The following is a 24,172-nucleotide window of genomic DNA, read 5'->3' as shown; positions in this document are numbered from 1 at the left end:
TTATTGTTCACCCGCTTTGGCAATGTAAATGTTTGGTCCTCATCTTGAATTGAATTGTAAGGTGCAGTGCTCACGGTCGCCGCTAGGGGTCGCCAGAGCAAACTAAGCTGCAGTGTTCATGGTCGCCGCTAGGGGTCGCCAAAGCAAACTAAGGCGCAGTGTTCGCGGCCACCGCTAGGGGTCATCAAAGCAAACTAAGGCGCAGTGTTCACGGTCGCCGCTAGGGGTCATCAAAGCAAACTAAGCTGCAGGTGTTCACGGTCGCCGCTAGGGGTCGTCAGAGCAAACTAAGGCGCAGTGTTCACGGTCGCCGCTAGGGGCCGCTGGAGGAGAGTACGGCGCAGCAGCATCATCATCCGTGTGACTGAGCGCCGTCAGCTCCTGTGAAGGCAAAGAGGAGGAAACAACCGAGCTGACCTCGATAGTGTACAGTGAGCAACGCAACGACAACCCACGGCGGACCCAGAGGATATACCTGCACACCTCGACATGTGTAAGCGCTTTACGTTTGTCTTTTTATGTCTAACAGATCGGTATGGGGCGACGATCTGCACACAGCTGTTAGCTTAAAAGCGCCCCGGTGCTCCTATGTGATCATGGTGTACATTATGTACATTACACGGGGGATATCTCCTGTGTGCAGCCGTGGATTATCATCACAGTCGTTTGGGGTAACGTGGTTAATAAGTAACGATTTAATGTATAGTAGTAGCCAGCCAACCATGTATTGCGTGATCTTGTTATTCAAAACGAAAGCGTATTATTCATTATAGAGAGAGGCTAGATCTGTGGACCAACTGGACATGTCCCCTAGACACCATATGTGTGTGGTTTGAACCATGTAAAGCTCCATAATGAATGAGTCCACCATTTTGAAAGATATACCCCGTTACCTTAAACTAGTATTCCGTCCGAATAGTAGCATATTTAAGGTTGGCTAATGAGGACACCGGAAAATACCGGACGACTGGCATCTATTCATTACAGTCAGGCGGACCTTCCAGTAGACGTTGCAGCAGTCAGAAACGTGTGCGTGTGTGTGTGTTTCATAATTCCCCTCCCTCCCGTTTTGTGAAATTTGAGTTGGCGCCAGAGAGACAGAAAAGAAGCAAACGTGCACAGTTACGGGTCAGTAGTAAGACACTGCTTTGTTTATGACCTTATCTCTGGCTACTCAGTAGTCCACCACGGAGCCAACTGGCAGAGCTGTCATTATGGCAGGTGACCGTGTCGCGTGACTGAGCCCCTCTGCGCAGAGTTGCACTAGCCGTTGAGACCGAGGGACGGCCCTAGAGACCGGGGGACCGCCCTAGAGACCGAGGGACGTGGCCCTAGAGACCGAGGGACGGCCCTAGAGACGAGGGACGGCCCTATAGACCGGGGGACGGCCCTAGAGACCGAGGGACGTGGCCCTAGAGACCGAGGGATGGCCCTAGAGACCGGGGGACAGCCCTAGAGACCGATGGACGGATGTAGTTAACGGTGGGACGGCCCTAGAGACCTTAGAGACCGGGAGACAGGGCTCTAGAGACCGAAGGACGGCCCTGGAGACGGGGCCCTAGAGACTGAGGGCCGGCCCTAGAGACCGTGGGGACGGGGCCCTAGCGACCAGGGCCCGGCTGTAGACAGTGGGCTATGCGTGGGTCGTTGGCTGCGCAGTAATGTGGGGAAAAGGTTCAATAAGGTGCATGCCTCATTTTTTGTCGGGCTACCCTTTGAAATATGGACCTTCTGAAAGAGAAAAAGAAGAAAACAAATTCATACTATGGGGTGACAGACGACATGTGTCCCGGCTGTGGCTTGTTTTCCCAAAAGGAAGTAGACTGTTGATTAGGAAGGAAGAGGGAAAATTGGGAAATCTCTTATTCCTGACGTCATGAGCGATAAGAACTCTTACCCATAACAACGTCTGAGTCTAACTATCTGTGAGACATATCTCGACCATTATAACATAGATATTTTTCTTATTTATCTTTGCACAATAACGTAATTTGTGTTAAAGAGTTTTGTATGTCCGCTATAGAGGATGCACGTGAAGTCGGTCTCCACCAGGCACTGACCAGGGGAACCTGAGGTGTAGCACGCCACTCACACTGAATGGGTCTGTAATGTAGACAGGAGGCCACAGCCCTACTACGTCGAGGGAACCACATGTTACACAAACATGTTACACAAACAAGTGGCCAGTCTGATTGAGCTGTGCAAACACTGTAAAGCAGTTGACCAGAAACAAGTACTGTCTGAACGTCGCGGGCTAGGGTGTTCCAGAAGAGAGACTTTATCCACATGTTGCAAATTTGGGTATACCAATTTGAATTAATTGAATTATTATCATCATTTAAATGATCTTTTTAATATTTATTTTTGCAGCGCACTGTGAGAGCTGGAGGCAATTAGAGTCTGCTATTATTTAGCCGAATAAACTATTTTTATTAAAAACTGTTTTTATGACGTGTGTTTGTGATAAACTATCCAGATTATTATTTTATTCCCATATTGCTTTACTCAAGCAAAAGTTGTCCGGGGACTATGATCAAATCAAGGGGTATCGGAGGAAGACATTGGAGGCCAGAGAGACAATGAAATACACAGAGAGGAGGGAAACAAAGAGACTACGGAGAGAGTGGCCTGAGATCTGAGGAGCAGGGAAGGAGAGGAGCAGGGAAGGAGAGGAGAGGAGCAGGGAAGGAGAAGGGGAGAGTGAGGAGGAGAAAACGAGAGACGTGGGGAGGGAATGGCAGAAGAAGAAATGAGCGGAAGTCAAGGAGAGAAAATTGGCCGTGCGGAAATTTGGCTTCCCCATGAGTCATGGCTTAACCATATTTCATCGGTTCCTCTCCCCCCTCCTCCTCCCCCTCTGTCCGCAGAGCGGTCGTGTCTGAGTGGACCGCGTCGTGGAGGACCAGAGAGCAGCCATGTTGACGCCGCAGCTCCGAACGCCACCGCTATCGTCCTGTCTTCACCCCTCACCTCGCGTCACCTCCCTGCCCACCTAACTCCCCTCCCCCTCCTCTGGACCCACAGGAGAGGTGAGCTCCGCCTGAACTGTAGTCCAGCCGTATTGTAGCTCACTGTGCTATCGTTGATGAATGATAACAAGGAGAGGGTGACTCACTCAAGTGTCACATGTTGACGTCTGTTTTGGAGGACGTTTTCTGACGTCTGTGGTCTAAAGGTTATTCAAAATTCCCTCCCTTGTTTTTCAGTACATTTACCAACCAGGCATGGTTTTATATTATGTCTTTTAACTCTAAAGTACTAAAGTATTGATACTTAAATAGCTGGGTTTGCATTGTGATTGACACTTGACTTCCCCTGGTGGTCCGATGTCTAACTCCATCTCCCTCCATGGCTCCCACCAGGTCCTCTGCTCTCCAGGACCATGTCTCCTCCACGCTACCTACCTCACCACGTCCTATCACTGCTCTTCCTCTGGGCCCTACACCCGCCCACAGGTACGACCAGCCAACAGGAAGCCTCCGGCCACCCCACCTGAGACTGTTGATATCGAGGGGGGCGGGGTTACCTGCAGCGTATATATTCTCCTCGGTTATGCCAGGTGTTGTGGATGAGAATACACTATCAAAGCTGGTCAGAAGAACCCGCGCATCGTCACACAGGTCAGGTCACCCTTTATAAAGAGGTGACTGACCTCAATGTGGCTGCTTGTGTACATAAAGGTTCAACCCAATTCAGAGATCATCTCCGTACCCGCCGAACAGGCCTTTGGTTACCCAGGGCGGGTCGGTTTTCTCTGCCATCTCATGGGGATTGTTCCAGGTACTGCAGGTTGCCTTGTTTGTTTGTTTCCGGGTGCGGTGGCTTAACACAACAGTGTGTGTGGCAGCTATCCTCCATCTCCTTCGGTCTCCTTCTGGCGCTGTCCCTCGGTCCACCATCGTGTGTGTGTGTGTGTGTGTGTGTGTGTGTGTGTGTGTGTGTGTGTGTGTGTGTGTGTGTGTGTGTGTTACACTGGACTCACAGTTTGCTACAGTCTAAAGTAGGACAAAAGATCCTGTGTGTGTTTGCTGACAAAAGCCCACAGTGCATTCTCTGTGTGTGGCTTCAAGTCCGAAGTTGCATTAATTCACCTGCATCCCATAATATGCCCCGTAGTGACAGCAGGGCCGCGGATCAGGGTACTGTCCTAGTTTGGCCCCCCATTCGGATTAGAACTATTCTACAGTCACAGAGCTACATTCAGATTACAACGTTATGGTCTGTTTAGAACTCGATGGTCGGATTACAACTCTATGGTTTGATTTGAACTTTCTACACTCTGTGAAAGGTCACTCTAGAGCTCTTCATTCTGTCTGGTTCTTTGTGGTCAGTTTATTTAGAACTCTAGAACTTTAGTGGTCTGTTGAGAATTCTATTGTCTGGTTAGAACGCTATGGACTGTTTTATTTAGAACTCTACAGCCTGTTTATTTAGAACTCTGTGGTCTGTTTACAACTAATATTGCACATGCTACATTGGTGTAGAACATTCTGTTCTGATCCCAGTTGGTGTGGCTCGTGTCTTCAGCCAGGCTGTGTCAATAGATGTCCTCCAAATATAATATTATTCATTAGACATTTCTATTGTTTTGAAACGAGACACACATTTTGGCCGCAGTCCAACATGTGTTCCCAGATAACAGACCCTTTCAACTGTTGCTTTAGCTTTTCCTGTTTTATTAGCATTCATTGACTTGTCCTCTCCCCCCCCGTTCCCCTCCTTCTCCCCCCCCCCCACCCCCCCCCCCCCCACCCCCCCCCCCCCCCCCCGCCGGCTCCTCCCCCTTGCGTCCTGGCAGAAGTCTCGGCTAACCTCTGCAGGGTGACGGGCGGGGTGCTGGGCATGCACTGGAGCAGCGTGCTGGGACTGGGCTGGAGGCCCCTGGCCCGGGGGAAGGCCGGCGCCACCTGCTGGCAGTCCTGCTGCCTGGCGCCCTGCTGCGGAGCCGTGTGGAGCCTGGGGGGCCACTGTGTCCAGCTCAGCTGCTCCAGGGCCCGGGGCTGTGCCATCGTCTCCCTGCCCCAGCCCCACCAGGAGTCCCTGGGCCTGCTGCAGCTGCTGGACAAGGTAGGGCTCCATGGATCCATGGGAGCCTCTGGATCGGGTCCCCCGTCGTCGGTTAGCCAGGGTTAGGACAGGCTACCTTCGGGTGTAAGGGAGTACTTCTTTGGATGTAAGGGAGTACTTATTTGGATGTAAGGGAGTACATCTTCGGATGTAAGGGAGTACATCTTCGGGTGTAAGGGAGTACTTCTTCGGGTGTAAGGGCAGAACTATTTAATATTAACAAATAGCTGTGCAGTTCCCGCTTTAATGACGGGTGAGTTTAGGTTTAAAGGAGCAATAAGAAAGATTTAAAGGAAGTTCCAGTAACCGACAAGAATATGAAAATACAGAATGTAATAAAACTTTTCCCTTGCCCTAAGCCACACCCAAGAAGCGATGCCCAATCGAACACACACAGATCAGCGTAGATGGTAGTTTGGCAGAGAAAAACAATCGGGAGTTTGACTTTAAAGAGCCATTTCCTGATTGTTGGTTATAAAACTAGCCCTGTTTGTTTTGGCCAGCAGGATGATAAAAGTATTGGCTTCATGACAAATCCAGTCATTACACTGTTGAGACGGACACAGATTATTATGACCACGCTACAAACTATTAATGCGCCACCACAAAAGGCCATGTCAATCTGAATGATATATTTCTGAGGTTTCTCCCCTGCGTGTCTGACCTGTATCTGACCTGTGCTCCCAGGGCCCGGTGATCCAGAAGCGCTCCGTCAGACAGCGGCGAGCACAAAGCACTCATCCCTACGTCAACAAGGTGAGAGGGCCGGGTCACCGGGGGGGGGGGGTGCTGCTGTCACAGGACCAGGGCCGCACACTCACTACACACCAGCTGTACTGTAGACTGTAGGCCATGTTCGTAGTAGTGTAAGGTGTGTGTGTAGTAGCCTCTCCTTCCTACCATCCTTCCTTCCTTCCTTTCTTCCTCCCTCCCTCCCTTCCTTTCATTCTTCCTCCCTCCCTCCCTTCCTTCAATCCTCCCTCCCTCCCTCCCTCCCTCCCTCCTTCCTTCCTTCAGCACCTCCTTCCTTCAAGCTCAGATATGACAGTAGTTTATGCTAGTAGACGCTAGCGTGTAAGCTATCGAGTCCAGAGCGTATCCTAGACCCGACGGCTCCCGTCACCGTCCCTCTCGCCGTTCACCCCCCCTGCAGCGGAGCAGCATGATGGGCGCCACGGAGCCCCACTCCGCCGCCGCTCTGCCCCCCACCACCCCCAAGAGCAGCAGCAGCAGCAGCAGCAGCAGCAGCAGCCTCGGCCCTTCGGCCAATGGGAGCGTAAAAGCCGGACCGCCGCCCGTCCGCACGCAGAACCCGCCGGCATCGACGGACGCGTCCGCAGCGGCAGCGTCCACAACCTCCAACGGCACGGAGGAGGACGTCGCCACGGTGACGGCGGCGCTGACCATCCCGACGGCGGCAGGTGAGACGGCGACGGCGGAACGGAAAAGTGCCCACTGTGTGGATGCTTGTTGCCATGCCAATCTCCAGGTTGTTGTAAATCGCCGTTAACCACCTCCCCCATGTCCTGTCCTGTCCTGTCCTGTCCTGTGCGCTCTCCGTGGCGACGCTGCAGTTGCCATGGCAGTGAGGGAGCTGGCGGTGTCGGCGGGGCAGAGCGTGGAGGTCATCCTTCCCAACAACGAGGTGGAGCTCAACGCCTTCGTGGTCCCGGCCGCCAAGACAGGTAAAGAAAGACGCACACACATACACACGCACACGCACACCGGCATGCACGCACACACATACTGACACACACACACACACACATACCGACATCGGCACGCACGCACACACACACACATATGTACACACCAAAAAATATTGTTTTGTAAGCGTAGTGAATTCTCCTCATCCCATGATATTAATGTCACTAAACTAAATGAATGCTAAATTACTCCAACTCCAGTGTAAGTCAACTGATGGAGCATAAATGCTTTGGTTAAAAGGACATACAGTATACCAAGATTCTTCTGAAGAGCGGTGTGTGTGCATGCGAGTGTAACGTATGTCTAATACATATTAATGCACATTCATACACTGTCTCTGTAGGCTCCTGTGATTGGTGTTGATACGCTGCTTGTTTTCCAGGGTCCAAGTATTCGTTTGACTGGCATCTCATCACTCACCCCAAGGACTCAAGCGGAGAGATGGAGGGGAAGTACAACAAGACACTGAAACTGAGCAGGGTGAGACGCAACACACAGCCTACCACACACCACTCAGTCTCCCTCTGACCCACACACTGGGGGCTGAGCTGTGGTCACGGCAGCTCAGCGTTCTGGGAGGGTTATTAGATTCTAAATGTTTTCAGAATGTCGGTCTCACTCTCTTCGTCTTTTCCTTGCCCTGTCTCCCTCTCTCTCTGCCTCTCACTCCCTCTGTCTGTCTCTTCCCCCTATCTTTCTGTTTCTTTCTCTCTCTTGCTCTCGCTCTTTATCTCCCTCTCTCTTGCCGTTTCTCTTCTCTGTCTTTCGGCCTCTCCCCCTTTCTCTCGCTCTCCCTCTCTCTCTGTCGGTGTCTCTCTGTCTCCCTCTCTCCCCTCCTGTGTCTCTCTCTCTCCCTCTGTCTCCCTCTCTCCCCCTCCTGTGTCTCTCTCTCTCCCTCTGTCTCCCGCTCTCCCCCCTCCTGTCCCCCCCTCTCCCCCTCTCTCCCTCACACACCACACCCCCAAACCCCCTGTGTGTCTCTCCCTCCCTCTGTCTCCCTCTCTCCCCCCTCCTGTGTGTCTCTCTCTCCCTCTGTCTCTCTATCTCCCTCTATCTCCTCCCCAGCTGACGGCCGGTCTGTATGAGTTTGAGGTGATCGTTGACGGAGACGGTGCCCACGGTGAGGGATACGTCAACGTCACGGTCAAACCAGGTGAGCTCAGTCACCTGTCAACGCAAACACACCCACCACACCCCCACACACCCCCCCCCCCATAGAGGGGCCTGGTCCATCTGAACACACCCACCACATACATTATTATTATTAACTATTTATAACTACATAACTATTGTTTTCATCCCTGCATTCAAAGCACATTACTCTAGCATTACAAAAAATTGTAGAAGTAAAGGAAAAAAGAAGCAGTAGAATTTTTATTTTTTTTGGAAAACACTCACTTTTGGGTCGCGACCCACCAGTTGAGAAACACTGGTCTAGTGGGTATGATGCTTGACTTCCTGCTGAAAAAGGGTCTGGGTTCGATCCCCCAAATATCCACCGCCTTGCCTGAAGCGATCCCTGAACACGAGATGTCAGATGGCTTACCTTCCTGTTAACGACGTGTTTACATTCATTCAAACTCTGGACGAATGCCAACACATCCTGGGAGCGCGCCCCGCCCGTGTGTGTGCTCAGTGCTTGACATGAATCCCGTAGCGTGCGTCCTCGTTTGCTCTGGTGTGCCGGGACGTGCGCCGGAGGACATAGAACGGACGTTGAACATAATCCTTCATGTTCACCCACCCCACAGAGCCACGCGTCAACAAGCCTCCCGTCGCCGTGGTTTCCCCCACCTTCCAGGAGATCACCTTGCCGACCAGCTCCACGGTGATCGACGGCAGCCGTGAGTCTGACACGCCCCTACACAGAGACCCCCAGTAGCTGCCCCCCACGCCCCAGGGACAAAGACACATCTCGTTTCAGCGACCTCAGCCAGCATGAGTGGTTCCTCTTTAACCTCAATGTTCTCCTTCTGCTGATGTGTTTTAACTTGAATGGGAGGCACCTCATCGACATGCTTTTGGTTGAGTATGAACATAAAGAACGAAAGAAATAACCAAGCAGAAATGCAAACATGAGCAGAAATTAGGGCTGCTCGATTATGGAAAAAATCATAATCACGATTATTTTGGTCAATATTGAAATCTCGATTATTCAAACGATTATTTTTGAGTTTGAAAACATGATGCATTTATTCATAATTTCTCTCCAAAAAAAACACTCCAAAAATTTCCCCTTAAAAATATACACAGAATGGTCAAATAGAAAATAAAGTCCAGATATGAATCCAGCTGTTCTGCAATTTCTATTAAAAAATATATATATTTAAGCAATAGATCACGACAGGCTGTGGTATACGCTCATTATACCACAGTTAAGGGGCGTTGTCCATCCCGACGCGCAGCGGAGGGGCGGCGACCCCCTTCACTCAATATATTCCCGCTCAATATACAACGGTTGGGAACCAATCAGATCGCTTGATTTAGGCCCCCCGTTTTCTAAATATTTTTTAATCATTTCAACTCGATTATATTAGTTTGGTGATCGTTTCACTCTGAAATCGAAATCGCGATCAAAATTTGATTAATCGCCCAGCCCTAGCAGAAATACAAAGGATTGTGTAGTAGTTCATTCGGCTCTCTCTCTCTCTCTCTCTCTCTCTCTCTCTCTCTCTCTCTCTCTCTCTCTCTCTCTCTCTCTCTCTCTCTCTCTCTCTCTCTCTCTCTCTGCTCACGTTATCTCACTTTCTCTGTCTCTCTCTCTGCTCACGTTATCTCACTTTCTCTCTCTCTCTCTGTGCTTCTCTCTCTGGTTACCCTTTCTCGTTACCTTCCTTACCTCCCTCTCTCCCTCATTCTCTTGGTCTCTCTCTCCTTATGTTTTCTCCCACTCTCTCTCTCTCCCTCTATCTTGCTCTCTCTCCATACATTCTCTCTCTCTCCCTGCACTATCTCGTTCCACACGTTATCATGTTTATGTGTGTTCTCTACGTCCTTCACCTTCTAATCTCTCTCCATATGTTCTCTCTCACTCTCCATACATTATTTCTCTCTCTCCCTCTCTCTCCCTTCCTCCCTCCCTCCCTCTCAGAGAGCTCTGATGACGACAGGTTGGTGGCGTGGCACTGGGAGGAGGTCAAAGGCCCCCTGAGGGACGAGAAGGTGTCCGCCGACACGCCCATCCTCACCCTCAGCCGACTGGTGCCCGGGAGCTACACCTTCATGTGAGGATGGCCCTGTCTGTGACCCATGCGTTTCTCGCATTCAATTTACAGCATCAACCATAAATCATACCGGGCCGCCCCGGGCTTCACCGGGTAGAGCGCGTACCATTAAGGGCCGAGTCCTTACCGCAGCGACCGGGGTTCGATTCCTGCCCTTGGTCCTTGGCTGCATGTCTCTCTCCCACACCTTCCTGTCTTGCTCTGCAGTCTGCCGAGTCTAGCGTGAATCAAGCGGGTCAGGATGTGAGCGGTCCATGTGGTCCTGCAGTAGTATTCTGTCTAACATCAGCAGGTGAACTCTCTCCTCAACATCCACAGCTTGACGGTGACGGACTCAGACAACGTTCAGAACTCCACGCAGGCCACCCTGCTGGTGAACAAGGCCACGGACTACAAACCAGTGGCCAACGCAGGGCCCAACCAGGTAGGGACTGTTCACACCGGAACCTTTCTTCTGCTGTGGGAAGGAGGGACTGCCTCCAAGAGAGCACACACACGCATGATATGAAATGAATGATTCAAGGCCATGCTGGAAACACAGGCCGACAAAAGGTCCATATTTCAAGATATTTCAACTTACTTCATCATGCTAAATTAACTGTTGATGTCCGTGTTGGGGGCAGGATAGCTGAGTAGTAACTAGGGCGTCTCCTGGCTAGAACATACTCTGTTCGATCCCCAAGTTCCACAGACTCTAACCCGTAGTGTACCCTTGGCAGTCTGAGCTTGCTTCCCATAAAATTGAGACATAAATGCAAATTTACCAACTGATTCAGAATCAGAGGTGTGTGTGTGTGTGTGCTGTGGTTGACTGCAGGATTAACTGAACGTGTGTGTGTGTGTGTGTGTGTTGGTTGTGGTGGACAGCAGGATTAACTAAACTGTGTTGTGGTGGACAGCAGGATTAACTAAACTGTGTTGTCGTGGACAGCAGGATTAACTAATCTGTGTTGTGGTGGACAGCAGGATTAACTAAACTGTGTGTGTTGTGGGGGCGGTGTCTGCAGGTGATCACGCTGCCCCGTAACTCCATCACCCTGTACGGCAACGAGAGCACGGACGACCACGAGCCCCTGAACTACGAGTGGTCCCTCAGTCCGCTGAGCAAGGCCAAGGTGGTGGAGATGCAGGTCAGTCCTCAGAGCGAGGTGGAGGGGGTGGAGGTCAGTCCTCAGAGCGAGGTGGAGGGGGTGGAGGTCAGTCCTCAGAGCGAGGTGGAGGGGGTGGAGGTCAGTCCTCAGAGCGAGGTGGAGGGGGTGGAGGTCAGTCCTCAGAGCGAGGTGGAGGGGGTGGAGGTCAGTCCTCAGAGCGAGGTGGAGGGGGTGGAGGTCAGTCCTCAGAGCGAGGTGGAGGGGGTGGAGGTCAGTCCTCAGAGCGAGGTGGAGGGGGTGGAGGTCAGTCCTCAGAGCGAGGTGGAGGGGGTGGAGGTCAGTCCTCAGAGCGAGATGGAGGGGGTGGAGGTCAGTCCTCAGAGCGAGGTGGAGGGGGTGGAGGTCAGTCCTCAGAGCGAGGTGGAGGGGGTGGAGGTCAGTCCTCAGAGCGAGGTGGAGGGGGTGGAGGTCAGTCCTCAGAGCGAGGTGGAGGGGGTGGAGGTCAGTCCTCAGAGCGAGGTGGAGGGGGTGGAGGTCAGTCCTCAGAGCGAGGTGGAGGGGGTGGAGGTCAGTCCTCAAAGCGAGGTGGAGGGGGTGGAGGTCAGTCCTCAGAGCGAGGTGGAGGGGGTGGTGGAGTACAGTCCTCAGAGCGAGGTGGAGGGGGTGGAGGTCAGTCCTCAGAGCGAGGTGGAGGGGGTGGAGGTGGTGGAGGTCAGTCCTCAGAGCGAGGTGGAGGATAGGTAGGTCAGACAGGAATATGTACTGAATGCATGAAGGTTTATTAGAGCAGTAAAATTAATGTAAAGAGCTTGAGTAAACTAATATAACGACAGGGAGGAAGTCAACGTAACCACAGATTTAGTATGTAAATACAAAATCATAATAAACATAAAATCAGTTTCTTATGTTTGAGATTCAGTCATTTAATCCCGGATGGAAAAATAAAATGTCCTTGTTTTTCCTCTTTCTTTCATTATATTATAATCGAATGTTGACCTTTGAGCTTTGACTGAATCCCGAGGCTGACGGTTCTCTCTGTGTCCAGGGGGTCCGCACGGCCACCCTGCAGCTGTCCGCCATGCAGGAGGGAGACTACACCTTCAAGCTGAAGGTGTCCGACTCCTCCGGGCAGCAGGACGTCTCCCTGGTCACCGTCATCGTTCAGCCAGGTAACCAGGACAACCAGTGCACAGAACAGAACCCAACCTGGGCCTACATAGAATAGAACCCATATTGAACCAAACCTGGCTGGAATGGAACCTATATAGAACAGAACATGGGTCTGCATAGAATGGACCAAAAGGAATAGAACCAATTCCACCATAATGGAACCCACCCAAATAGTGTAGAATGAAACTAAAACAAAAAGCATTTCAACATGAGACAGTGGCAAGAAATGGCCCGAAGTTTCTACCAAGTTAATGACTCCACAATCACCACAATATGACAGGTGTCAGGAAGCAGTGAAACGCGCACGCAGCCGAGTAAACAACAAGACACCAACCGAAAGACCGCAACAAGGGACTAGTGGTGGGGTCGACGTTTAAGACAAACGCTAAGCCCCGCTAGGCCTCAACCCTCCTATTTAAATCACTACCCCCCTCCTGCGCTACATGCTAACGGCGCATTATGTACGTCTGGTGAACACCGGTGTGAGCCTCCGGTCTGACGAGGAGCAGGTGCAAAACCAACCGGTGTGAGTTGCGCTGCGGCGGGAACATGGCCCGCGGGGTTGTGCGTTCACAGGTGTGTTGTTCACACCCCGTAGCTATACAACGTTCGCTGTTTACCCCCGGCTGTTTGGCAGATAAGCGTCTTTTAGTGAGCCTCTGGCGGGCTCCACCCCCCTCCCCCCCCCCCCCCCAAGCGCGCTTCCGCGTGTTCTCTTCTGCGGTTGCCGTGGTTACACCACAGAGGAGGCTTAAACAAGCTTCCTGTTGGACCTGTTGGACTCCTACAACTAGATTCTACATTTATCCTTGCACGGGTACGATCCAATGAAATGTGATCACTGTATTTGACACCCTTCACTCGCCCTTCACCACCCCCCGCTGGGGTTCCAACCCGGGACCCAGGAGGTCACTAGGTCGCTAACCGCCTTACCCTCCCCTTATCTAGTTGCCCCACTGCTTGTATGTATATACACTGTGTGTGTATACTGTATATGATGTGTATCTCCGCCCTCAATGTATCCAAGTGTTTATTTAACCTTGTTTGCATACCTGTGCTGCCACATGAAGGGTTCCAGAAAGGCCTTCAGGGTGAACTCTATGGTTAATCCTGACTTTCTGGATCTCACTTTTAGACCGGTGACTCATGGTTAAAAATAAAGTAGGTCAACCGGTCCCCTTAAGGCAGACTTGCAGAGGGGTAAACAACATTGTATCAATATTGACCGAATTAGACTATGAGCTAAGGGGAACCAGGGGACGTACAGATGTTGTGGAGAACCGGTTTATTCTAAAGGTTGAATACTGACTTGTTCGAGGTCCCTTAGAGTGTGTGTGTGTGTGTGTGTGTGTGTGTGTGTGTGTGTGTGTGTGTGTGTGTGTGTGTGTGTGTGTGTGTGTGTGTGTGTGTGTGTGTGTGTGTGTGTGTGTGTGTGTGTGTGTGTGTGTGTGTGTGTGTGTGTCAGTCACCCAGTGGGGCTCACCCAGCCCCAGAGTGTGATCCGCCTGACTCTGGGCCAGGTGTCCAGCCATCCAGCACGCACGCACGCACGCACGCACGCACGCACGCACACACACAGACACAGAGACCCCTCCTGCCTGCTGCTTAACGACATGTGCTTTAACTCCCTGTAATCTCTTCGGATTGAAGTTTCTGCTGAATCAGGGTCTCACTGTCACCCCCTGCTGTCCGTCCAGAGAACAACAAGGCCCCGGTGGCGGCGGCGGGCCCGGAGAAGGAGCTGACGCTGCCCGTGGACCGCACCATCCTGGACGGCAGCAAGAGCTCCGACGACCAGAAGATCACCACCTTCCACTGGAAGCAGAGCAGGTGTGTGTGTGTGTGTGTGTGTGTGTGTGTGTGTGTGTGTGTGTGTGTGTGTGTGTGTGTGTGTGTGTGTGTGTCTGTGTGTGTGTGTGTGTGTGTGTGTGTGTCCTCAGTCTACCATCCTTGAGCCAGATGCCCCCCCCCCCCCCCCCCACACCTGCTCCTAACGACCGGAAGTGTATACAAATTGGATTAACTTGGAATCATTAAATATTGGGTTGTGGAAATTGCGTTAGTATGAGAGACAATTTCGCACGTTGAGCCACGAATGCTTGACTCACCAGGAGATCAACACGCACAGTAACATAACAAACCCTGCGTCAGGCTCATATGTCATGAGACCTTTAAAGGGGCAGCGGTCCCCTGGACAGTAAATGATAAGCAACACAGTGTGTAGAACAACACTTAACATCACGGGTGAATTATGTGAGAATCATGCATGTGACATTCACTACAGGGTTATTTATAGATTTTTTGTGAAGTGTGTTTGTGTGTGTGTATATATATCATGCAATTAAATGTTAAAGTTCATCCCTTATGCTCGTTTCAAACCATGGTCTTCCTCTCCCTCCTCATCCTCCTCTTCCTCAGTGGTCCAGACGGGGTGAAGATAGAGAACGCGGAGGGGGCCGTCGCCACGGTGACGGGCCTCCAGGTGGGCACGTACAAGTTCACCCTGACGGTGACGGACGACCGGGACCTGCAGAGCAGCGACACCGTGTCCGTCATCGTCCGAGAAGGTGTGTTTGGGTGGGGGGGTGTCTTGTGTGGGTGTCTGTAAAAATGTTTTGTTGAATATGTGCACCCATGTTTGCTCTTGTAGGTGTGTGTGTGGGGGGGGGGGGTAAATGTTGGTGTGTGTGTGTGTGTTTGTGTATGCAAATCATCTGTTATATATAATGCTATAGAAAGCTTTAGGGTTGACGGTTGGAGGCCTGCCGTCTTCTCTCAGCTTCCTCCAGCACAATAGTTGGCGATGATGGAGGATTATTATTATAATTATATATTATTCTATATTCTTATTTTAAATTGGTGTCCTTTTAAATTAAAAAAAATCCAGTTTTTCTGTCTCACTTTATCTTATGTAACCCTCCACTAGTGGTTACAGTTTGATGCTCTGTGTCTCTGCTGGGTCTAGTGGCGTTCACACTGACGTTCCTGCCCCTCCTGTACCCTCCTCCTCCCCTCCCCCCCTCCCCCCCTGTCGTTGACCAATCAGAGCAGGACCTGCCCCCGGTGGCCCACGTCCTGCCCTGCCCCCCGGTGGTGCTGCCGGTCCGCACGGCCGCGCTGGACGGCTCGCGCTCCACCGACGACAAGGGGGGGGTCAGCTACCTGTGGAGCCGCGACGAGAGCAGCCCCGCGGCCGGGGTGAGGCCCGCTACCTCACTCTACCTCACTCTGCAGTGCACCCTGTCTCTCTCACTCCCTGCCTCTCTCTCTGTCTCTCACTCGCTACCTCTCTCTGTCTGTCTCTCTCACTCTCTCCCGCTCTACCTCTCTGTCACTCTACCCTTCCCTGTCTCTCTCACTCTACCTCTCACCCTCTACCTCTCTCTTGTCTCCCTACCTCTCTCTGTCTCTTTCTCTACGTATCTGTCTGTCTCCCTACCTCTCTCTGTCTCACTACCTCTCTCTGTCTCTTTCTCTACGTATCTGTCTGTCTCCCTACCTCTCTCTCAGTCTCTGTCTCTCTGTTTCCCTACCTCCTCTCAGTATTTCTCTACCGCTCTCTTTGTCACTCACTCACTCACAAAGAAAACATATTTTACAAAAGTAAAATAAACATCCAGCAACCACCACATCACATCACGCCAGGGTGTGACAGGGGATCGTCTGTTCTGCAGCACGTGTTGAACGGGTCGGATCACCAGCCCGTGCTGTTCCTCGGCAACCTGGTGGAGGGGAAGTACACCTTCACCCTGACGGTGACCGACAGCAAGGGCCAGACCAGCACCGACCGCGGGGCCCTGGAGGTCAAGCCAGGTACGACCTCCTCCACCCCCCCCCCCCCCCCCCCCCCCAGCTCCCATTCACAACCTATCGGTCAGACACACACTGACACGCTCACACACTGACATGCTCACATGCTCACACACTCACATACTCACACACTCACATACTCACACACTCTACCACACTTACCCCTGGCTAATGGTTAACACACAGTAGGAAACACTCTAAACTCCTTATCGTGGCCTGAAGGTAACCTTGTTTACCTTGGATTCACAAGGTAAACAAGTCACTCCAAACAAGTCACTCCAGGACTGTATTTATCGTTTCGCTCTCCGGTTATACTCTCATTACCTCGCTCTCTCTCCCTCATTCTCTTGGTCTCTCTCTCTCCTTATGATTTCTCCCATTCTCTCTCTCTCTCCCTCTATCATTCTCTCTCGCTCATACTTTCTCTCTCTCCATACGTCTCTCTCCCCCTACACTATCTTATTCCATACGTTATCATGTCTATGTGTGTTCTCTACGTCCCTCACCTTCAAATCTTTCTCCTTATGTTCTCTCTCACTCTCCATTCATTATTTCACTCTCTTCCTCTCGCTCTCTCTTGCTCTCTCCTTCTTGCTCTCTCCTACACCTACGTCCTCTTTTTCTCCCCCTCCTTCCTTTTCTTATCTCTCTCTCTCTCTCTCTCTGTCTCTCTCTCTCTCTCTGTCTGTCTCTTCTCCCTCTCCGTCCCTCTCACCATACATTGTTTTGCTCCTGTTTTTCTCTCGTCCACCTTCTCATCCCTCTCTCGCTCTCTCTCCCTCTCCCTCTCCCTCTCTGTCGCTCTCTCTCTCTCCCTCTCCCTCTCTCTCCCTCTCCCTCTCCCTCCCTCCCCCCCCCTCCGGTCCAGACGTGTGGGAGCGTGAGGAGGTGGAGCTGGTGCTGGAGGTGTCCGTCTCCCAGGTGACGCAGCGGCAGCGGGACATGTTGCTCCGCCAGGTGGGCGTCCTGCTGGGCGTGCTCGACAGTGACATCATCGTGCGCGACGTCGGCGCCTTCAACGAGCGCAGGTGGGTGGGAGGGAGGGAGGGAGGGAGGGAGGGAGGGGGGGAGGGAGGGTTGGTGGTTCGGTTCCCGGTGGTTGGGAGTTGTCCTTTGAGCAAGGCACTGCTCACTGCTGACTGACTGTGTGACCTCGTAGGGGGTTGTTGGTGTGATTTTCTCCGAGTTAGGGGTACAAGGATTACATTTGGAGTATTTGTCATTTATTTGTGTGTGTGTGTTATTTTAGCTGTGTCGTTTCATTGTATGCCACGATGACCTTGTGTCTGATAAATAAAATGCTTCTAATTTTTCTACTACACTTCGTTATACGGACATAACCTCAATTACTTGTTAATATGTTAATAATATAACAAACCCACTCAGAACTCCTAGTCTCTTGCGTATCCGTGACGACCGAACATGTGTCTCCCCCCCCCTCCCCGTTCAGCACCCGCCTGGTGTTCCTGGTCTCCGGGGGCCCAGGGCGCCCCCCGCTGTCCGGACACAGCGTGGCCACCGGGCTGCGCAACAAGCTGCGCAAGCAGAAGACCGAGTTCCTCATCTTCAAGGCCCACCGGGTGGACACCGTCAGTGAGTGACCCGTCCACCGTTGCACCTGCTTGGGCTGTCATTTCTAACCCAGCCCCCCGGCTTCACACGGGCCTCCTGGAGCCTGTTGGGTCGGGTGACAGAGCTGAGGTTCTCATGATAAGGGATGACCGCATTCCTCGTCTGTTGATTGTGGTAAAAGATCGATAGATACCGCTAATCTGTGCAATAGTATCAGCCTTAATGCCTCATCCCAAGGTAGAACGCCTGACTCGGAGTAGGAGCAACAGGCCTAACCTCGTCTCTAAACTAACTCATAACCCTAAGCCACAACACCGGCCGTATTCCTAGGTTGGCAGGATAATGTGTAGCTCGGCAAGGGTGTTCGACTCCCAGCCGAAAGGTTCTTGGTTTGATTCCATCCTCGATACTGGGCCACCAAGGGCAAAATGTCGTGACCCCTCAGCATTCCCCTTAATGACATGTGACTTAACCTGCTTCTGTAACTAAACATTGCGTATTCACGTGTATGCATATCCTGCTAAACAAAGAGATGGTTAAAGTAAATATTAAAAACGTATGCATAGAATTTGCATTGTACCTTTTGTTCACCCTTTTCTGTCGCTCTCTCTCTCTGTCTCTCTCTGTCTTTCTCGCTGTGTGTCTCTCTCTCTCTCTCTCTGTCTCTCTGTCTCTCTCCCTCTCCCTCTCCCTCTCCCTCCCTCTCTCAGTCTGCCAGCTGAACTGCTCTGGTCATGGAGGATGCGATGCCTTCACAAGGAGCTGTGTGTGTCAGCCCTTCTGGATGGAGAACTTTGTGCGCACCCAGCTGGGGGATGGAGAGAGCAACTGTGGTGAGTGGGTGTGATGTCACATGGGCTGATGGTTTAGGTTATGATTTAGGTTTTCAAACGTTTTTCAATGAGAGAGAGAGAGAGTATAGTATTATAATATATTATAGTATTTATTTATTAGTTCCTCGTATCCGTGAGTGACATTCAAATGTATTAAGATAATATATGGCTTCTTTTCAACAGTTTGGTTTTAACAATAGTGGGACAATAGTCTTGGCAGTCTAACCCTAACCCCGCCCACTTCAAACATTTACATAGTCCCTGTCACCATGTAGGCCACGCCCATAGAGATCCCATTGGTTGAAACCATAGAGTAACCTGTCCACACTTTCTCTACAACCAGGAAGTACTACGAAACAGACACCCCATTTCTATATACATACAGAAAATACGCCCACAAAATGTCATCCAACTTTGTAGTTTAATATGAATTATGACTCACATAGTTACGGGTCCGAGCACATATTTTGATAAAACATACCGTACACTGTGTGTACTAGTACTGTGTTCCCCCTAATGGACATGTGTTCTACTCCTCAGAGTGGAGCGTGCTCTACGTCACCATAGCGTCCTTCATGATCGTGGTTGCCATAGCAACCATCACATGGGGCATGGTGTGCTGCTGCCGCAGGTGAGCGTCATAGTAGAAATACTTTGATCGCTACTTTATAATACTACGATATAATATACCTTTTAATGTGTTCTGAATCTGTCCATTTAATATATATATATATATATATATATATTACAGTGGTTTAGTATATAGGTGACCTTTAATCGTGCATCATTTGGATAGAATTCTAATGACTATAGTTTGATATATGATGAAACCCATTTTTAAGTTTACATTGATACATGGGTAAACCCTTCCCTGAACAAGCCAATTAAATGGCTCCCTCTGGACTTCTGAGGTCACCAATTCCAAAAAAATCCCATCCATGTACAAACTCCAGCTCTCACCACACTGCATTTTAAACAACGATAGGATATGAACGGCGTGGCCTCACGCTTTGTGATTTTGCTCAAAGGCGCAGGAGCAGAGTCCGCAGGAGCAAGAGTCGCTACAAGATGCTGGAGGCGGAGGAGCGAGACGGTCTGGAGCTGCAGCCCGGGCGAGCATGTGAGTTCAACAAACGCCCACCGTCATGTGTCTAATCCAGGGTTAAACAAACGCCCACCGTCATGTGTCTAATCCAGGGTTAAACAAACGCCCACCGTCATGTGTCTAATCCAGGGTTAAACAAACGCCCACCGTCATGTGTCTAATCCAGGGTTAAACAAACGCCCACCGTCATGTGTCTAATCCAGGGTTAAACAAACGCCCACCGTCATGTGTCTAATCCAGGGTTAAACAAACGCCCACCGTCATGTGTCTAATCCAGGGTTAAACAAACGCCCACCGTCATGTGTCTAATCCAGGGTTAAACAAACGCCCACCGTCATGTGTCTAATCCAGGGTTAAACAAACGCCCACCGTCATGTGTCTAATCCAGGGTTAAACAAACGCCCACCGTCATGTGTTTACTCCAGGGTTAAACAAACGGCCACCAAACGTCCAACCATGTTATACAAGGTTACACATAGAAAGACATGTTATAGTTCTCATTCATTAGGATAGATCATTTTTTCAGTTCATTCTGGAGAGTGGTTTCAGGAGTCTATTTGAGCCCCATGTGACATGTCCAATCAGTACATTTACACACTAATAAACCAATAATATCGGGTTATGGTGATCGTTATGAACCGTCACACCTCAGTTTATCATGTCCATTTGGACCCAGAAACGGCTGACTCACCGGATACATTAGCAAGGGCGTGTTCTGAGTTCACACATAATAGACCTACGATGTTCTACTCTGATGAGGTTAGCGTTATCCGTTGGGGCCATTACAAGCCGCCTCGAAACCTGCCCCACTCTGTGACCTCACAGGTGGGAGTGTCCACCTAGATCTACGCTGTATAGATCAGTCTACCCGGCGGACCGTACCAACCGGTAGGCCTATCGGTTGGTAAGCCTACCTAGCCTTTCAGGGAGTGGTACACATCTAGGCGGACACTCCCACTTGTGAGGTCAATAGGTCACAGATTATGAAAGGGCTAGTAATGGCTGATCACACTCACACTCAAAAAAGGGGCCCTTTAAGCAGATCATCCAGCCTTAATCACACTAAGGCGTGCACGTAAACCAACAAGCTCATATTCAAAGCGTCACCATCGTCTGAGCCGCCTGTACTCTGTGAACTCTGTGACCTTTGACCTCTGACCTCTGACCTTCTTGGCGCTCGCCCAGGTCGTCTGAAGGCGGTGCCGCCCCCTTCCTCCTCCGCCCTGATGCGCTCCGACTCGGACCTGGACAGTGACGACGGCCAGGGGGGCGTGGCCTGGACCGACCGGGAGCGGGGCCACCTGCTGAGGCCCCAGAACGGGACCCTGCGGAACGGCCAGGGGCCCGCCCGGGGCAAGAAGCCACAGAGAGACGAGCTGCTATAGCAGGCCGGGGAGTGCGCACGTGAGAGCGTGAACGCCCGCAGCTCTCTCTTCAAAAGCATGTTCTTCCAGCTCTCAGCCTTCCAATCCTTGTCTCCCCCCCTCTCCCTCTCCCTCTCTCTCTCGTTTTCTACACACAGACCTCCTCTCTCTCGCTCACGTGGAGACTGTATTTATTGAGGGAATAGAGCGAGAGAGAGAGAGAGAGAGGGGGGGGAGGACCGGCAACATGCTGGATCTATGTTGAGCCTCCTCGCCTCCCACTGTGTCGACAGAGCGCCCCCTAGTGTCCAAGCTTTCACCTCGCGCCACTGAGCCAGTGCTGAGGAACACACCGGATCTGATCAGGGATAATCCCCGACCAAGACTTTATTAACGATTATTACTAACGTAGAGATCCTTAGGACACGGAGAATGTAGTGACACCTCTCCTCCCAGGAGAAAAAGAGTGGGAAACAGAGCTCTTTGGAAAAAATACTTTGGGGGAGAGCGGAGGAGAGGCCTACTTGACGTGCTCACTCCCGCACTCTTGAAGAGTCACGTGCACGCTCACAACTGCACTCTCGGGACTTCACGTGCACGCTCACACCCACACTCTCGAGGAGGCTTCACGTGCACGCTCACCGGTCCCAGGTCAGACCGATGCTGCCAAACACTGCCAAGATGAATCCACCAACCACCGGTGTTGGCTATTTCTCAAGTGAAAGAAAATGTGATTAAAACAAAATGCAACCTACGAAAAAACAACCAAAATGGGAGCTACAAAACATCACCTCGATACACACAAATCAACGCCAAACTGTATGAATGTGCATGTAGTGCGACCGAGTGTTTAGTGTTTTTTCGGTACACTTTGATAGAGAACACGACAGACTGCATGGGGTCCTGAGTGCGTCGGCCCAACAGTGTTATGGTAGCCGGCCGTGCTATAGGAAAGATTTTAACTCGAAAACCACTGTGTCACATGACGTCATCACGTCTCACTCATCATCATCAGCGGATGAGCCGTTGTCAATCACAAAGCATTATGGGAATTGTAGTTTTTCCTCTTGTTTGTTGGTTGATTTTAATCACTGGACTGCCAGAGTTGAGCCCACACACCGCAGACCCTCATGGCCCCTCACTGCGGCCCTGCTGAAGGGGGGCCGGGGGGGGCGCGACGAATGAGGCTTTGTCTCCTCACATTCCCCCAGACCCCGATGAAGCTGGAGGAGAAGACCACTGTTTTGTTTTATCTTTGGTTTTGTTTTAACGTTGAGATTTGCATAGTATTTTTCTGTTTATTTCTGTTCCGCTGTAGTCATTCCCGCCCATGCACTTTGTCTTCGGTTGCCAAGCGACGGCTGTATCGATCTGTTACTTCCGTGTTCTCCTGTGTCATGGAGTCAATATCAACTATGACTGGTCAAGGTCTCAAGTCTCGTGAAAAAGCTACACATATATATTTATGCATATAGGCACACTTGACCAGATCACAAGATACACTCAGCCGGAGTCCAGCGGCCCCTTCGTCAAACTACTGAAGTGTCGGGAGTCAGTAGATGGGAGATCGACCATATCTACCCTGTTACAGGCTGCTGATCAGCCCCGCGGTAACCCAGCCCATGCCTCACCACTCGTCTGTAGAGCCCATGTTTTTGTAAAGACGGACTAGTCAGACTAACCAGTCAGATGACTGGTCAGACTAACTGGTCAAGTCTACTAGTCAGACGTCTAGTCAAGATGTATAGTCGGATGACTAGTCAAGACAACTTGTCAAGACAACTTGTCAAGACATCTAGTCGGATGACTTGTCAAGAGGACTAGTCAAGACGACTAGTCGGACTACGAGTGACAAGTGTGATTAGGCTAATCTAACCTCTGCGTTAGCTGGGGTGAGACTACAGCAGTGTGAAACACAGTAAAACTGTCTATCCGATTCAGGATGATGTGAATTTAAGTGTGAATGGAGAAGAGGAGGGGGGAGGGGGGTCTTGTGTCGAAGCTGCTGCTCTTCTTCCATGTAGTCTGGCGTCAGTTCATTTATTTATATCGCACACTATTAGAAGGGACCTTACATGGCAGCCGAAGACGAGGTGCCCCTGGACTTTAGCTAGGTGAACCCCTTTCTTTAATATACCACTACTCTGCTAACCTCTAGTATAAAGAAAACCGGACACAAAGACTGTGAAGCTGGGTTCGCAAGAGTCATGTGATGTTCATCTGCGTTGATTGTTGGAAAGGTTCACACCTTAGTTCTGTTGTATACCGTTTACAATAAGCAATTGTTGTTTTTATCTTTATTAGGAAACACCTGTTCCTTGCTACAGATTTCATCTCATGTCTGATATGTGTGTCGCTAATGTTGCACTATTAGTAGTTTTATCCTGTTTTACGGCCCTACAGTATGGCTCGGAGCGGAGGGAAAAACATCTGGATGAATGTTGAGGTGTCTTTGAACTAGGGATCGAACACCTCATGTATACACACGTCATTAGACATGCTCGTTACCAGAAGGCCGACTGTCCAGCATCGGGAGGGATTTCAGTTTTAATTGATGATGTATGAAACACTGCAAAATTAAGTTTAATATATTTACTTAAAACTAGTTCTAAATGACTAAAGGGTTTGATTAACCCATCCGTGTAAGGAATGATATGGGTCATTAAGTAATTAGGAAGCATGGGTTAAAACTGAACCATCCCTCCAAAGCTAAAAATATGAAGGATATCTACAAACTGAAGGGAGACTGCAATCAACTGAATGTGATGTTTTGTTTTTTTAGATGAGATTTTATGGAAGGCTACCCTTACCCCTCACGTGTGTTAAGAGAGCTAATGCAACCGGATAATCTGTACATTAAAGTGAAATACTTTTCAACTCGCACACCTCTGTCGTTAATTGTGCTGCTGCTGTAGTTTACCGGCGTGAGGCAGCCATGTTGTAGTTTTTCATCTTTGCTCCAAAAGGGACCTCAGCTATCCCATGGCTGTTTGGGCTTCCAAATACGTTGCTAAGCAATTTACACGAATACAGTAGGTTTGCACGACCTGCTGCAAGAAGAGCATGTTAAACCACATGTTTGCATTTGCAAAACAAATTTAGAAAATAAAGCTTTTTTTTGTCTAAGGTGTTCTGCTTCTTTCAAGGTCGTCACGATCAAATGGATTATTGATGACGTACAGTCCTCATTGTAACCTGTTCTCAAATCAAGGGGTTATCCATTCAAATT

General features: G+C 50.5%; 1 protein-coding gene across 1 annotated transcript; it reads left to right on the top strand.

Annotated features, from left to right (window-relative positions):
• The first annotated feature begins 373 nt into the window (after positions 1 to 373).
• kiaa0319l (KIAA0319-like) lies at positions 374 to 24,149 on the top strand. The gene is made up of 24 exons (XM_084484772.1): positions 374 to 493; positions 2,868 to 3,029; positions 3,363 to 3,455; positions 4,799 to 5,067; positions 5,755 to 5,823; positions 6,221 to 6,488; positions 6,642 to 6,752; positions 7,157 to 7,254; positions 7,840 to 7,927; positions 8,526 to 8,618; positions 9,866 to 9,998; positions 10,317 to 10,422; positions 11,006 to 11,128; positions 12,135 to 12,258; positions 13,957 to 14,089; positions 14,678 to 14,826; positions 15,306 to 15,457; positions 15,934 to 16,072; positions 16,938 to 17,097; positions 17,520 to 17,662; positions 18,352 to 18,474; positions 19,015 to 19,105; positions 19,503 to 19,594; positions 20,765 to 24,149. The coding sequence occupies exons 3-24, from the start codon at positions 3,383 to 3,385 to the stop codon at positions 20,962 to 20,964; spliced, it is 2,937 nt and encodes a 978-aa protein (XP_084340898.1). The 5' UTR covers positions 374 to 493; positions 2,868 to 3,029; positions 3,363 to 3,382; the 3' UTR covers positions 20,965 to 24,149.
• The last annotated feature ends 23 nt before the right edge of the window (positions 24,150 to 24,172 follow it).

The sequence above is a fragment of the Micromesistius poutassou genome (assembly GCF_964030765.1).
Source record: "Micromesistius poutassou genome assembly, chromosome: 20".
Lineage (NCBI taxonomy): Eukaryota > Metazoa > Chordata > Actinopteri > Gadiformes > Gadidae > Micromesistius > Micromesistius poutassou.
This window is presented reverse-complemented; position numbering and strand designations above follow the sequence as displayed.

Bases quoted from the DNA above. Each gene is read 5' to 3' on its own strand.
- kiaa0319l (XM_084484772.1), top strand. From the start codon at position 3,383: ATGTCTCCTCCACGCTACCTACCTCACCACGTCCTATCACTGCTCTTC. The intron at 5,824-6,220 runs GTGAGAGGGCCG...CCCCCCCTGCAG, and splicing joins CTCATCCCTACGTCAACAAG to CGGAGCAGCATGATGGGCGC. The intron at 10,423-11,005 runs GTAGGGACTGTT...CGGTGTCTGCAG, and splicing joins CCAACGCAGGGCCCAACCAG to GTGATCACGCTGCCCCGTAA.